This window comes from Nycticebus coucang, chromosome 12 (genome assembly GCF_027406575.1).
Source record: "Nycticebus coucang isolate mNycCou1 chromosome 12, mNycCou1.pri, whole genome shotgun sequence".
Classification (NCBI taxonomy): Eukaryota; Metazoa; Chordata; class Mammalia; order Primates; family Lorisidae; genus Nycticebus; species Nycticebus coucang.
Genome location: NC_069791.1, coordinates 77,003,759 through 77,020,828, shown reverse-complemented (window position 1 = coordinate 77,020,828; position 17,070 = coordinate 77,003,759). Strand labels below are relative to the sequence as shown.

At 43.5% G+C, this 17,070-nt stretch overlaps 1 protein-coding gene across 4 annotated transcripts in view; it reads right to left on the bottom strand.

The window, feature by feature from the left end:
• AUTS2 (activator of transcription and developmental regulator AUTS2) overlaps positions 1 to 14,818 on the bottom strand; it is a 1,299,114-nt gene extending 1,284,296 nt beyond the window's left edge. For all 4 annotated transcript variants that reach the window (XM_053558058.1, XM_053558062.1, XM_053558061.1 and 1 more), the window contains exon 1: positions 14,506 to 14,818. In XM_053558058.1, coding sequence (XP_053414033.1) covers positions 14,506 to 14,814 — 309 coding nt within the window. In that variant the 5' untranslated portion in view covers positions 14,815 to 14,818. The remainder of the gene's footprint in view (positions 1 to 14,505) is intronic.
• Positions 14,819 to 17,070: the final 2,252 nt, after the last annotated feature.

Below are 17,070 nucleotides of genomic sequence, written 5' to 3'. Positions count from 1 at the left end.
GCCAGGGCTGGGTCCGAACCCGCCACCTCCAGCATATGGGACCAGCACCCTACTCCTTGAGCCACAGGCGCCGACCTAAATCCTATTATTATACCTAGAAAATCCTTTATAACCAAGACAATTTTCAGCATCAAGGAACAAATGTGGTCTACCAGAGACCCATGTGGGATTCTATCACCAAATAAATCTATATTAAAAAGAAGAGTATACAAGGGTAAGGACTCCAAACTTTCAAGTCAAGAAGAACTTCTATACTTCCTATCCTTCTTGTGCTAATCATGGGAGGCCCAAGCAGGAGGATCACTTGAGCCGTGGAGCTCGAGACCAGCCTGGGCAATATAACAAGACTCCATCTCTTTTAAAAAATTATCTGGGTCAGGCAAAGTGGCGCAAGGCTGTAATCCTAGCACTCTGAGAGGCCGAGGCGGGTGGACTGCTTGAGTCATGAGTTCAAGACCAGCCTGAGCAAAAATGAGACCCCCATCTCTACTAAAAATAAAAAAATTGAGACAAGAGCATCACTTGAGCCCCAGATTTGGAGGTTGCTGTGAGCTATGATGCCAGGGCACTCTACCCAGGGTGACAGCTGGAGACTCTTTCTCAATAAATAAATTAATTAATTAATTAAAATATTATCTGGGTGCCCTTGCTGGTGAACACCTGTAGTCCCACATAACAGAGCAAGATTCTCTCCAAAAAAAAAAGAGAGAGAGAGAGCGAGAGAGAGAGAGAGAGGAGAGAAGGAAGGAATAAAAAAAAGAAAAACCGGGCGGTGCCTGTGGCTCAGTCGGTAAGGCGCCGGCCCCATATACCGAGGGTGGCGGGTTCAAACCCGGCCCCAGCCAAACTGCAACCAAAAAATAGCCGGGCGTTGTGGCGGGCGCCTGTAGTCCCAGCTGCTCGGGAGGCTGAGGCAAGAGAATCGCTTAAGCCCAGGAGTTGGAGGTTGCTGTGAGCTGTGTGAGGCCACGGCACTCTACCGAGGGCCATAAAGTGAGACTCTGTCTCTACAAAAAAAAAAAAAAGAAAAACCAGAGAAAACGCTATTCTGGCATATTTTCCCCAAGATTCCAGTCATAACTACCAAGTGACGCAGAGTAAGCCATTACAGAGCATATATCAGACCAAGAAAAAAAAATTTAATAGCATTTGAATTTCTCAACAGATCCCAAAGAAGACATGAAGCACATAGTGCCATGGTCAGTATCTTCAAAAACTATCTATTTTTTAGGCTGGCCCCAAGATCTCAATCCATGGGAAAATCATTCAGAAAAGTGAAATACTCCCAAAGCTAAGAAATAAAGCATTTCTCTGACCTAATCTGTATCTCAGCATTAAGGAAGACTATCAATAATGTACTATCATTAACATTATTATTATCACCATCTGTGATTCTGGAAACAGGAAATAGCTGCAGTTTTGGTTTTGAAATATAGAAAAAAAGATAATTTTATTGGATAGCTTTTGAAGTTTGAATGATTCAAGTGGAAAGCCACAATTCAAAAATAATTCCCTATTTTTAAAAACTGATCAAGGAAGGGAAAAGTAGTATGCTTAAACTGTTTTTGATAATTTCAGATTATCATATAAAATTACTTTTAAACAGAGGAAACATTTCCAAAATCATATTATACTTCAATATTTCAAAACATTTATATTCTGGGGGGGGGCACAGAGGCTTATGCCTATAATCACAGCACTCTGGGAGGCTGAGGTGAGAGGATCACTTGAGACTTGGGAGTTTGAGACCAGCAAGGGAGAGGGAGGGAGGGAGTTTGAGACCAGCAAGGGAGAGGGAGAGATAGAGAAAGAGAGAAAGACACTGAGACCTTGTCTTTACAAAAAATAGAAAAATTAGCCAGGCATGATGGCATGTGCCCGTAGTGCCAGCTACTTGGGAAGCTGAGCACCAAGATCATGTGAGCCCAGGAGTTTGAGATTACACTGAGTTATGACGACACCACTATACTCTAGCCCAAGCAACAGAGACTCTGTCTCAAAAAACAAAAAGTATATTCCTTCAACTGAAGGTAACCTGGAACAATCTGGTCCATTTCTATCTTAGACTGTCTAACAGAGCAGGTCTCAACATTCAGGTGTGAAACTGTACCTCCCAGCACCCAGGCTGAAGTATCCCCTGCCTCTCACCTAAGATTATCATTTGCTCCCTCCCCAGGTGGCTCTCTCCACCACATATCCTCCTAGGCTCATGTCTGGAAATACAAACTCCCTCTGGGGGCCTCATATGCTCAGGGAGTCAGAGGAAGAACAAAAACAAAAAGTAAATGCTGGCTTGGACAACTTCTAAAAATATCTATTTTTGACACACAGTATAAATGCAATTTGATAAAATACCCTTATGTCACCATGGTTAGTGATAAGTACTCTCAAAAAAATAATAATAAAATTTACTTCACAATTCCTATAGAGGCCAGCTTCTTCCATTAAGGTCAATTCCAAAAACTGAGCAAAGAATATTTCATCAGTTCAGAGGGCATAATTAGATATTTTGATTAAAGCATTTTCCTCCCCTGGTTAACAAGATATAACAGATGTCTACAGGGGTATTTGCGAAACTTGGTAAATGTAGAATGTAAATGTTTTGGCACAGTAAGTGAGATAATGCCAGGAAGGCTATGTTAACCATTGTGATGAAAATATGTCAAATGGTCTATGAAGCGAGTGTATGATGCCCCATGATCATATCAATGTATACAGTTATGATTTAATAAAAAAAAAAAAAAAGATATAACAGATGTCACTGACTTCCCTAATAACAATACAGTCTTGCTTTTGGCATCTTTACAATTTTAAAACTGAACTCTCATATAGAAAAATTATAGCTAGGGTGTCTCTGTACGATCATGACTCTGAAGTGGTTATGACATGCCTGGACTCCCCAATGGAACAGATATGTAAATCACATTCCATATTCATAGCCGTGAGCCCTCCTTAGCAAGCACTTGAAAACCAGGCTCTGAAATCTGAATGATGAGGGCTTATTCAAATCACCACCAATTATTCCTAGAAACACCAACCAAGTGAGGTATAAAACTAGAACAGAAAATGCAAATCTCAGAGTCACTTTTTTCTAAGAGCACAGGAAGCACATGCAGAAAAGTCTCTGAGAAAATAATGCCCATCTAAAGAGAATCATTCTACCAAAATCCCAGCTTCTCTGCTGAGAGGAGGAGTACTATACTTAATAAAAAGGACTCATATTTTTCACAGCAAGATTCCCCTGGTGTATTTGATCCAATTTACAAAAATTCAATTTACACCAATTTTGTCAACATATCAGTCCACATTGCAACTAGAGATAGGCCTGAATTTTAAATGGGAGGCAGAGCCTCTCTGATTGAAGTTCAACTCAAACATTCTGGTGTTTAACAACTCAATTAATGACATCACATCAAGCACAGATTTAAAGATTACTCAGTCCTTTTGTCAGTCACATATGTTATTTATAGGACAGCATATAAATCATGTCTTCCCCTTATTATTTTCTACTCTCTGGTCCTAAGCTATTTGGTCTGCCAAATTAATACATCCCATTGCTACTGCAAATCTAAACAATGCTTGATAAAAGATTAATAAAATAGTTGAGTTCTCTGCAACCACATACACACCCAGGGAATTTCATCAATGTCTTTTTATTTGCATATTTGGCTGACTGCCCCCTGCAGCAAATACGTAAGGTACAATATTCAGGTATCCTGGTTTATGGTTTGCATTTAATTCAGGGTGTCAATCTGCTTCTGTTTTAATTACATCCATCTTGACATGTTATTACAATCCCATGAAAACTTCTTTTCATTATATGAATGGCTATAAATATACACACATGACAAACAATTGTTATAAATTTTCTGGTTCAGCAATTAACAGGCAAGATGCCTTAGGCAACACATCATTTGGATTTAATACTTTTGAGTCTTTCATTAGAAGGAAAGTTTGGTTGAGGCTTCAATTCAACAACATTCCAAAGTTCACTTGTTTTATATGTTCTGGTATTATGATTTTGTTAAATTGCTCTGAGTTTCTCTGGCTTGCTAAACTGAAAAAAATATTTTACCCAAAAAAAATTACATTAAGATTTTAAGTGGGCCACATTAAGGTCATCCTACATCCAAATAATTATTTTATCTTTCCAACAGACATTCAAGATTGAGAAACCTTCATATCATTACTTTATATTTTTCTTTGGGGGGGGCTTTTAAAATAACAATGAATAGTACTTAAAAAGAAAGGCCAATGAATTTTAGGTTAATATATTGAAAGAGGGTACAGGACAGAAGAATGCTCTTGAAAGGTTTTTGATGTTGAGCAAATCAGAACATTTTTAGGAAAAATGGGAAGCTTTACATTCACGGGTGTTCATCCACATTTGTAGTATTACTTAAAAAAAAAATCTCTTTCTAAGGTTCCCAATCCTGGTGATTCCAGTACTAATTTAAGATTAGCAGGCAGTTTTCTCTGGATAACAGTAAGAGACTCTAACTCCCAGTATGATCTTGAGCAGGTCAATTAACCCCTCTGGGTTGTGTTTTCATTTGTAAAATGAGACTGAAGACAACATCTGTGCCTCAGATGCCATACAGCTTAGAAAGCACATCAGCCTGCAAAGGCTGGGGAGAAACTGATCAAAAGGCTTATCTGAAAATATTTAGGTACTAACTTTAGGATACTAAAGATTTACCTCTGCACCTCAGTCTCAAAAGTATAATTTTCTTTTTTCTTTTTTTTGGAGACAGTCTCACTTTGTTGCCCTCAGTAGAGTGCCATTGCATCAAAGCTCACAGGAACCTCAAACTCTTGGGCTCAAGCCATCCTCTTGCCTCAACCTCCCAAATAGCTGGGACTACAGGCACCTGCCACAATGTCCGGCTATTTTTTGGAGACAGGATCGCGCTCTTGGTTGAGCTGGTCTCAAACCTGTGAGCTCAGCACAATCCACCAGCCTTGGCCTCCCAAGTGCTGGGATTACAGGCGTGAGCCACCACACCCAGCCAAAACTGTAATTTTTCAAGTATTCAAAGTGACCACCATAACAAATGAGGAAGCAAACTTTGCAGTATGTAGCAATACACAATACCAAATGCTTATTTCCCCTTTTGTTCCAGTGAAAGTAAAATTTCTTAGAAAAGCACAATCCAGTACTTTCATCATTTTTGCCAACTGAACGTGTACAAAGAACAGATGGAAGTCACAGGAATTTGTATCATGTATCTTAAAAACAGGTGATAATTTAATGTTCACTTACTGTGTTATCTACATGTTCATGCTGTTTCACCCCCCTCCCCCCGCTTATAATGTTTTTTTAACTGTAGAAAACTATTGACTAAACATTTGAACAGCAACCTTTAGGCAGCAAGCATACTTTGACAAAAAAAAAAAAAAAAAAAACTAAAAGAGGCTGGAGGGCACTGGCCACATGAATTGGGGCTAGTGGGTTAGAGCCTAGCCTGGGCCTGCCGAACAACAATAACAACAAAAAATAGCTGGGTGGTGAGGCGGGCACCTGTAGTCCCAGCTGCCTGGGAGGCTGAGGCAAGAGAATCGCTTGGACCTAGGAGTTTGAGGTTGTTATGAGCTGTGACCCCACAACACACACTACCGAGGGTGACATAATGAGACTCTGTCTCAAGAAAAAAAAAAACCTAAAAGAAGTCTACTTCAATATAACAATTGAGGATAACTGTAATACTGAAATATCATTTAAATCCTCTTTTTAAATTCTAAACTATCACTGTCATTAGAAACTTAAAATGGAGTTGGTTTTGAGCTGAAGTAGAGGACTGGTATAGGGACAAGAACAAGGAAAAACAACATCCCTCAAGTAACATCCCACAACTTGACAATAACAATAACTTAAACGAAGTCTCAGATTCAGAATTTGGCTGACATTTGAAAATATCAAATTTTGGTGGGGCATGGTGGCTCACGCCTGTTATTGTAGCACTTTGGGAGGCCAAGGTGGGTAAATCACCAGAGCTCAGGAGTTAGAGGCCAGCCTGAGCAAGAGTGAGACCCCATCACCACTAAAAATAGAAAGAAACTAGCCAGGTATTGTGAAGGGTGCCTATCGTCCCAGCTACTCAAGAGGCGGAGGCAAGAAGACTGCTGGAACCCAGGAGTTTGAGGTTGCTGTGAGCTATGATGATGACGCCAAGCATTCTACCCAGGGTGAAAGAGTCAGACTCTGACTAAAAAAAAAAAAACATATAACCAATAGTCACAAACTGTCTTTGCATGCTCCTCAGTTAATAACAACCTCACAGTACTTAAAATTTGAAGCAAAAATGAATCCCACCCACATTAGCCATTTTCCATTACTTACTTTTTCCTTCTCCTCTTACAACTCCATTTTACTACACATGGGTTTTGCAGGGCCCTAAAGGTACTACGGAATCATGGCACCATGAGGTATAGTGGCAAGCCAAGCCAATATGACAGCAAAGTCTTTTTTTTTAAGTATCTATCACTTTATTTTTATTTATTTATTTATTTATTTTCTTGGAGACAGAGCGTCACTTTCTGGCCTTAGTAGAATGCAGCAGCGTCATAGTTCACAGCAACCTCAAACTCGGTCTAAAGCAATCCTCTTGCCTCAGCCTCCCAAGTAGCTGGGTCTATAGGCACCTGCCACAATCCCCAGCTTTTTAGATACAGAGTCTCACTCCAGCTCAGACTGGTCTCTGGTCTTGAACTCCTGAGCTCAGGCAATCCATCTGCTTTCAGCCTCCCAGAGTGCTGGGATTACAGGCATAAACCACTGTGCCCAGACTGACAGTAAAGTTTTTTTTTAAATATTTGCATGTAGGTGGTAATTTGTAAAGTTTTTTTCAAGCAAACCATAAATACAGTTCTGACATGAACTGGGAAATCAGAAAGGTGACTTCTAACAGTTTAGAAAACTGTGTTAAGCAAATCATCCTCACAGAGCTAACATTAGAATCCTTCAATCAGAATGTCAAAGTTAAAATGATAAAAGTTTGGAATTTTAAAGTTTCCACATTTCATCCACGACTTCCTAAATCCATTCATTACTTTTTATTAAATGCATTCACAATTTTGATAGCTTTATCTCAATAAAGGAAAAGAGGAAGTAAGGGAGGAAAGAAAGGAATAAGGAGAGGAGGCAGGCACTGGGTAGATAATCCAACTAGACCCTAAAATGAAACTGCCACACGTGTGAAAACTCCTAACATGTGAAATAAACACCTTCGAAGGCAGCAGCAATTCACATCCAGGTCCCCCTACAATGGATGGAATCAGAGACCTGCACAGGACTGAAACACAGAAGCCTACACTTGTCTAGTCCCCTCCTCAGCAAGCAAAGGCAGCCAGATTATGGTAAATCCACATCTATTCTTTGTGACCTTACAATATACACTGACTGCATACCAAGATATACAAAGCTAGAAAACTACCATTACCCTGCAAGTTTGTTAGAAGAAATGAAGGATGAACACAGCTCAGATTTGGAAGAATTATTATAATACACATTTAGGGTTTCATCGCCCTTAAATTCTATGCCCTTCCTTGTAGGGGAAAAATAAATCTCCATTAATTAAACAAGTGTAGATTATTTAAGAAAGTTCTGCCCCAGCTGAACAGTGACCTCAAATTGTTTTTGATCCTCTCCTGCATTGGGTTTTACCAAATTTATCACCATGTTGCTCTTCTAAACTTTAGTAATCTGAGTTTTCAAATCCATCTTTTTTTTTCTGAACTTTCTCAAATGAGTAATTGCTATCTCATCACCAATTCTTCATCCTAAATCTGCCCCATATGGGTAGATCCTAACCGCCCAAAACTATTGCTTCCTGAGGAGAAAAAAATAGCAAGAAGCACTTTTACAAAGTTAGGCTACGTTTAGTCTATACTATGACTTTTTTATAGGACTTTTATACAGGATAGAACTTTTATATATGACTTTTATATAGGATAAAATAACATGTAAAGGACACTAACCCATCATCCTCTACCTTCTACACACATGCATGTACATACACACACACAACCTCCATCAAGAAAGTGCTGTGGACTTTCTTGTCCAAGGCTTCCAAATCCTACCGTGGCTAGCCTCAACTACTTTTCTGTCCACTTGGAGACCTTATTTCTAATCCTAACATTTTCTCAAACTAAATAATAACCATTTATTTTTGAAAGGACACAAAACTGTGGTATAGAAGAGTCTCAGAATCTTTTTATCAGCCTCAATATTCCTTGAACTCATGTATATTGTTCTGGTGTTTTTTAACCCCTTTTCAACAAAGGGAACTAGAAAACACTACTCCCAGAGAGTATCAAAGGCCTAATCACTAACTTCACAATTCACTTTTTACATTTACTGATTCTTTTATATCCTTTTATATCTTTTATATTCTCCCTTAAAAAATCTGAAGCAGTAAATCTTCACAGCTAATATAAACCACATGGAATCATCATATCGTAACTTTCAACCTCATCTCACATATAGTCCCCAAGTGATGATGTAGAGTAAAATACTGAAATTCATTAAGTAGAGTTAAATACTTGAATTCATAGCCACACACATTATTCACACCATTCGCTTTCTCCAAATTTCCTCATCACTTAGGAACTCCTCAGATCCTAAATCTTTCAGCTATGCGCATTTTCAGAAGTCAAATGCTGGAACTGACCCATTTACTATTCCATCCCAGAGCCAAACCTTCCAAGACAGAAAGTGAAAAACACAACAAAAACACAGCACCACAGCTGTTCCTGGCTATGTAAGAGCAGAACAGAGGTTGTAACGCTTTTTGAACTACCACATCATGCACAGAAAGCAAAGGGCAGATAAACTGAAACCTTTGGGGGGCGGGGGGTTTGTTGTTGTTTTGAAACAGAGTCTCCCTGTGTCATGCTAAAAGTGCCATGATGTCATAGATCACAGCAACCTCAGAATCTTGGGCTCAAGTGATTCTCTTGTCTCAACCTCCCCAGTAGCTGGGACTACAGGCGCCCTCACAACGCCTGGCTATTTTTAGAGATGAGGTCTCGCTCTAGCTCAGCCAGGCAATCCCCCCACCTCAGTCTCTCAGAGTGCTGGTATTACAGGCGTGAGCCACGGTGCCCGGCCTGAAACCTTTGTTTTAACATTAATGTCAACCTCTTTTCTCATCCCAACTCTTCTTACAGGTTGCTAAAAACATCAATACATGAAACATACTGGCAGACTGGTGACATCAGAATTGGGCTACTATCACACTGAAAAGGCTATTAATGAGAATCATTCACCAATATTCACCTCATGGTGGGGTTGCTAACCATCAGTGAAAAAGCTGACATCAAGCAGGAAAAGCAAGCAAGAAAACAAGTGGACTAATCTCCTTCACTGTTTACATCTCCCTATGACACTCCCTTGCCACTCTTGCTTAAGAAGCAGCCTCCCACACAGACTATCAACTTCTGTGCCTGGTTTTTCCTAGTTGTCTACCATCAGCCCACTCACCCTAGACTCAGAGACCATCAAATTCCAAGATCTGGAGGGACATATTTTGAGATCTTTTCCAGCATTCCCCATACTGGATTATGAGTTACAATGCTAAGAATAAAAGTGCCCTGTGGTCAAATACATTTAGGAAATAAGACACATCACATTGCCTTCTTAAATACTAAACATTCACATTCACAAAATAAAGCCTTTGAATTCTGGCAGAATGAGTGATCCATTTAATTTTATCTAGCCCATCAACTTCCAAACAATATTCGAGGGTAGATTGTTCTATTTTGGTCTGGAACACAGCCTATGAACATCTACAAAGCTAGGTTCCCTTCCAGCTTGAAAATCTTTGCTCTCTAAACAAGTCTAAATCTTTCCACTAATGGATAAAGAAAAAATAATGCTTTCAGACAGTAACTTCTCAAGGTCAAACAACCAGTTAGAAGAGCCAAGCTGGAAAATGGGTCTTCACAGGTCTCCTGATCCCCTAACAAGCCCTCTTTGTTTTCGTACCTATTTCCACCAGTCCTTCCTTGGCCACAAGTTCTAACCACATAGCATCTTCCCACTTGTCTTGTTTCTATGCCTTCTTCACTATTTCTTTAGAATGCTCTCCCTGTCCCCCACTCCTTCCCTATCTATCCAAGTAACTAATCCTTCTAGTCCCATCTTCTCCATGAAACCTTTTTAAATACATCAGCCTATCTCACTACCCTATCTATAAAAACCTATTGCACTTAGGTGATATTGGGCGTTCAGTGCCTGTTTCAAAATTATTTTATAGCTGTTAGACTTTTTTTATCAAACTAAACTGCATACATTTTGAGATACTATAGATATACACATGTATGTAATTTTTTAGGTTTCTCTATACTCCTTGCACATATTAAGCACTCCACACGCATTTACTGACTGATATTTTAAATAACATGATTAATGTTTTTTAAACAACTGAATAAGTGAGATTTGCCATTACTAGAGTCTATTAACATGGCATATGATAAGGACATGAAATTCTGTACAGCCTACAGTATTGACATGTGGTAAGCCCTGAAACAGAGCTAGGAAATAAAGACTACATGAAAGTCTTGGTTTTTTGCTCTACCCTTTCTTCATTTTTATAAACCTGCAAAGCTCCAAATGGCCTCTTCTCTGCAAATTCCACAAACTTCCCCTTTGCTTCCCTTGGTCAGTTACATAAAAGGAAGCTGGCCTAAGAACTCAGTGCACAAAAGAGGAGTGAGAGGGGGAAATAAGAATGGATTTGCAAAGTCAAACCTTGAGCCCTGGTACTCACATGGCTTCTTAATAGAGACTACACACAAAGAAAGCCAAATCAGACTAGAAAGCCATCATTAGCTGGTACATCAGGATACACTAAGGTACCAGGACCTCAACATTTCCACTTACACTTGTTTGCTAGAAGCCACTTTTTTTAAAATAGACATCATATCTGGAGGATATGTACTGTTATGTTGTCACTCAAAAAAATAGGACAATACCATATCCAAATGGTAATTCTATTCTCAGCTGCATAATGAAAAGAGCACCACATTCAACTTTAGCCTCCTCACCTACCCTCTTATCTTTTATCATGAGACTCTTCATAATCATACACTTGAACTTCAGGGCTCAATTACTCAAGACAAGTGTCCGTGCAGAATACGAAACTACCTCAGCCAGTTTCACTGCCTATCAAGTCTGAGACTTGTCAAACTACCCCCCAAAGCTTTCATCATCCTAAATAAGAATCTAAAATAGTGCAGAACAATCAACCTAAAAATGCAAGCTCTAATTTGGCAAGTTTATTACTTTTACTCCAGTATCAGTAATACCACAGTTGGACTGGAACTATTTATATCAGCATTAACTTTATTTTGACGTAAGACCCTCTTTTTTAAAAGGGAAGTCCAAAATCAGCAATTTAGAACAAAGTCACAGAGTCACATAATGTGCCCATTAACACACGAAGTATGCTATTCCACAGTTTGCCAGCTATTACTCTGAACTGGTATAAGCCATAAATCTATCTGTGAAAACCAATATTTCTGGTTTCTTATCACAACATTATACCAGCAACAGCTTGATGGTATGTGGTAACCAATTTTTTTTCATTTCTAAACACAAGAGAAAATACATATACTATTTACTTAGGAGAACTTAGCTAAGCATATATAATAATTATTAACATTTTACAAACACTCCCATAATACACATTTCTGTACAAGTTCATAGTTTAGTTGCCGGTTTCCTAATAAGTGCTCATATTTCTTGGTGATAGTTCACTAAATCTTGCAAACTGGATCCAGGGACACCAAAGGTTTTATTTTAACAATCACTACACATATATGTTCTGACCATACAGCATGGACACAATTTGATAGCAAGCAGCCAACATATCTATCTTTTGCCAAATATATTTTTATTTCCCATTGTGAATTTTTAATTTGAAATGTGTATTTATAGCTTTCCTACAAAAGTTGGCCCTCCTGAAAAATGAAGATGCTAACAAGCTATTTGATACTAGGGATCTGTTACAAATTTATTTAAGTGTAATAATAATACTATGAGGTTTTGGTAGGATTTGGGTTTGTTTGAGTCATTATTGTTTAGAGATTCTTACAGCGGTATTTACATATCTTGGAGGGAAACTGAGTTGTAGAATACAGAAAATACAAGATATGAGTTGGCAGATGTTGAACCTAGATGTTGAGTGTATCGCTTATAGCACTGTTCCATCTACTTTTGTATGAACTTAAATTTTTCTGTAAAATTTTAAATAAACTTTTTAAAAGTTAGACCTCTTATACTCACACACAAACATGTGATTTTTAGATATGAAGGTGGCAAAATATTCAGCTACCAAAGTAACTTGGGTTTTCAATATAAAAGTAGCAGAAAAAATAATAAGAAGCAAAGAAAGGAAAAATACCAAAGCACACATTTTAAATTGGTCTTCTTTTTTAAAAAAAGACATTTTCTAAACAAACAAAGCAAACAAAACTGAAAAGGGCACATTTCCTTTCAAAAGCCAAATGGATAGATACATCACAAGTCCATTTAAACACCTCATTATTAAAGACAAAGCAATCAAAAACTGCACAAGTATATGCCTGTATCTGTGTATAGATATATCTACCTCCATCCCTACTTGGTCTTCAAAAATGTACATAGGAATCCAGAGGCCACTCTTTCTTACTGAGAGGGGCCACATGGCAGCCCAAGACAACCCCGTAGAAAGCAGAACCACTTGTAACCAGCTCTTACAAGTAATTTCCTAAACCAACCAGAGTTAACAATGATGAACTAAATTCTAGGCAGTATTTTCTACTGGGAACACGCTGCCATTTTAATTCCTATTTTAAAGCAGGAGAAAGAAAGAGGCAGAGAGAGAAGGAGGTCAAACTATACAGTAACCACCTACCTTGGCAAAGTTAAAGCCACAGTTGGAATTATCCTAATAAGTGGTGAACCTCAAAACTCAAAATTTTACCCAATAGAGAACCAGTTCTAGAACCAAAAGGCAATTGATTGAATAACTAATATCAAAATCTGTATCGTGGTCACCAACACCACATCACCACCACCTCTTCCCTTATTCCCCAACCACCAGCCACATCATCACCACCAGCAGACCAACCAAAAGCAGTCAAACAGAAAAAGGACAATATTGATAGGAAGGCTTCCTTTTTAAAAATATTTAAACTTGACACCAAAACACATACACAGGACCAGCAATCTAAATCTGTAGTTACTGTATGTGTCATTAATAAAGCTTGCATTTGAGCATCTGAAACAATACCATATTAACAGCTGAAAAAAAAAAGGGAAAAGTTTCCTTCAGGAACCTCAAAACATCACATCAGGTACATGAAAGACTAAAAACCAACTCATATCTTGGTTTTAGTGCTTAAGAAAGCTGGACCAACTGTTCAGAATCTCAAAGCCTTCTCTGTGTACTGGGAATGGGAACAGGGAGGTAAGAGGAAGAAAGAAGGCAGTTAAATTTATAGAGGCCAATGACCAATCCCAGCACCAATGAAGATCTGTCCAGGAAAAAACAGTTTCCCACTAACCCCTTCCTCCACCTCCCTCCTCCCTCACCTCTCAAGTCAAGAGGCTGTCAGTGTCAGGAAAATGTGCATTTGGAAATCCACGCTGCAGGTGTCCGAAGAATAAAGAAAGACACACACAGACACAAAGCCAATCACTTAGTAAGAAAAAAAAAAAAAGGGAAAAGACAGGGACAATTGGTGAGGAGCCCTTCACTAGGATTTTCTTTCCTCCCACCAGTCCTCCTTGGTGTACCTTTTCTGTCCTTTAAGTAAATTGCTCATGTACACACACGCACACACACACACGTGCCCATATACGTGTGCATACAGTATTATAATTAACCCTTACCGTAATGGTGCCCCACACAGAACAGATATTCCATCCTTTCCTCTTCTCTCCCCTCCTCCCTTTCTCCCAACCAAGAGAAAACGCCCCCTTCCCCAGCTTCACCAAAAAATAAAAAAAAATTTAAAAATGCGAGGGGGGGCGCAAAGAAACCACAAAACCCCATCGGTCTCCAGTCCTGAGAACACCCAGGAAAGGTATATACTATACAGACACACACACGGACATATAGCTCTGTAGAAAGCACACAGAGAACCGTCCACAGGCGCCCCAAACCCAGCAAAAGGACTTCCACCAGCCAAGAAGCCATGATTGGGGAGGGAGCGGACGAAGGAGTAGGGGCAGAGCTATCCGTGAAGAGGGGGCGCATTGTTGTGATGCCCGAACCCCTTTCTTTCTACCCATCTGCTGTGGAGGGGGCGCAGGGGAAAGGCGAGCGAGAACCAGGAGACCAAGCACGGCTTTGCGATTTCCTCCTACTGCCTGTCTGCCGGCGCCCCCAGCTTCCCCCCCAACAATAAGACCTCAGCCTAGACAGACAGACAGCCCAGAGCGCTGCGGGGGAGGCAAGCTGGGCGCAGTCTAGTGGGGTCGTGCATAAAGGGAACCCAGGGGAGGTAGGTCCCCCTTACCTCCAGCGCTTCAAAAGTGACAAAGCTGGTCATGGCAAATCCATCAATGATGTCCTCTTCAGCCGAGGTGGACTCTCTCCGCTTCCTCCGCGGGGGTCTGGGCCGGGACGGGGCGGAGGACGGGGGCTTCCCATTGTCTTCCTTGTCGGAGCCCGACGACGAGGCGAGTGAGGGCGCCCGGGTCCGGCCGGCTCCGCCGCCGCCAGTCGCGCCGGCCCCCAGCCCGCCCCGGGAGCGCCTCTCCCGGTCTCGCTGTGACCGCGACCGCCGCTTTTTGCGGAGTCCATGGCCCCGCGTTGGGCCATCCATGGCTCTGCCGCGCCGGGGTCTCCCCGCTCGCCCGCTACAGGCTACCGCCGCGGCCACACAAAAAAATTGACACCAAGCCCTCCCTCCCCCTTCACGGCTTCCCTCCGCCCCGAGGAGGGCACGGGGTAGACGGCGGCCGAAAGAAGGGAGCGAGGGGAAGAAAGAGAGGAGACAAGAAAAGGGGGAAGGGGCGGAGAGAGGGGAGGAGGGACGGGGAGCGAGGGCGAGAGGCGTGGAGCCCAAGTGTGGGGCTCCCCACAGCACCGAGGGTAGGAGATGCCTGGGAGCAGTGCCGAGCAAAGTAATGGCTGAACACACAGGTCTCCTTTAGAGGAAAAAAAATAACTCACCAAGCAGGCAATAAATCAGAATAGCGGAATGCTTTGATCCAGAGACTGGGAGGCTCCGGGGAGCCCTCCCTGCGGTCATTCTCCGCCGCGCCCCCCGTCCCCCGAAAATGCCTGCCCCCCTGCTCCAAAATCGGGTCCGAAAAGGTCGCGAGAAAGTGGGGGCAATGAACTTCACCCGCCCCTAGCACAAGAAAACACCCCCGCCGCCTCTCACACACGCCTCAGAGAAAACTCACTCCCAGGCTCCAAAATTTGTAAGAAATGCAGGGGAGACCAGGGCTCCGGAGCGACCAGAGAGGGGCGAGACCCCCCAGAGAGGGAAGCATAATAATGCAATAATTAGCAGAGAGGGCGAAACTGCGAGAGGTGGGGAAGGGAGGAGGAGGAAGGGAAGGAGGATACTGGAACAGTTGTGGGGTTTGCTTTTCGGTCTTCGAGGGGGGAGAAGAGGGAGATGAAAGAAGAGAAGAATCCTAACGCTGCCACCCGCCGCCCTCCTCACAAAAATATTTTTTCCAGTCCCAGAGAAGAGGTCACCCTTCCTCAAAAAAGGGAGGGGGTGAGTCAGTCAGTCGACGAGGAAAGCAGAAAGAAATCTCCAGTCGGAGAGACACCGGTGTGCCGCCGCCGCCTGCTGCCGCCGCTGCCTCTCCTCGTCACCCAGCCAGAGGAAGAAGCGCTGCCGGCAACGCCGGTCTCGCCGCCGCCGCTAATGCTGCCGCCGCCGTCGCCGCGAAAGCCCCGAGCCAGAGGGTGCACGGCGTGTCCCCGGGCGGCTGCAGCGGGAGCCCGGGCACGGCCTCATCCTCCGCCCGCCCGCCTAGCTCAGCTCCCGCTCCTCCCCCTCCGCGGCCGGCCCACAGCCGCCACCGCCGCCGCCGCCGCCGCCGCCGCGCGCCTCAACCAAGCCCCGCGCCCGCCCGCTAGCTCGCTCGCTCGTCCGCGCGCGCGCCCGCTCACGCGCACCCGCCCTCCCCGCGCCTCTCTCGGCGCGCGCGCCCGCCCCCGCGGCCCCAGCCGACTGGATCACGTGGGCGGCTGGGCTCCCTCCTCCCCCGCCCCCTCCCCAGTTGTAGAGTGAGTAGAAAGCAAAAGGCTGGGGGCTGGCCGCGCTCGCGAGCCCAGGGCATGCGCGCTGGGGCGGCCGGGCCTGCGCACTGGGGGCGGTGGGGAGCCGAGAAGGGGGTGCGTATCGAGGGGGGTGTCTTGTGGGGTCCGCCGCGGCCCGGCAGAGTTGGCGCGCTAGGGCGTGGAAGCCGTAGACAGACCCCGCCTCTGGTGCCAGGGACGCGTGAGGTCCACTGCCCTCTGGCTATTCCGCGCGTGGCCCCGCACCTTCCTCCGGACACTTGTCCTCGACCCCCTACACTGGCCGGTCCGAAGTGCCGAGGCCGCCTAGTCGTGAGGCACCCCAGCGTGTTTTCCCTTGGCGACCTGTGCAGCCAGGGAAAGAAGGAATTCGGAGAAGTGACTCAAGGAGGGCTTCCCTGGGAGGGCGCGACTGGAGGCGAAAGAAAAGAGAGCGGGTGCCAAAGCGCGGGCCTTTCCTCCGCCCGGGCGCACCGGTAGGGCCAACAGGCAGAGTTGGAAACTTTTCCTCCACGTGGTACCACAGTGCGTGACCGAATGACCCCGCGCCAGCATGACCCTGAGCCCCCCTTGTCTTCCAACTGGGGAGTTTCGGAGACGCGGACAGCTTCGAATCCGGGAGCGCAAGGTCGAAGAGCCGAACTTGAACCTCCGAGCGGCCGCAGGCGAGGGGCGGGGCCGGCTGGGCTGGGACCGCTCTGCCGCGAGACCCGTTACACCCGCAAACCGCAGTCCTACCACTGCGCTGGCTTCTTTATTTTTATTTAAGGCGGGCTGGGGGGCTTCCCTGCTTCTCCCACCACAGCCCCTCCTCCCG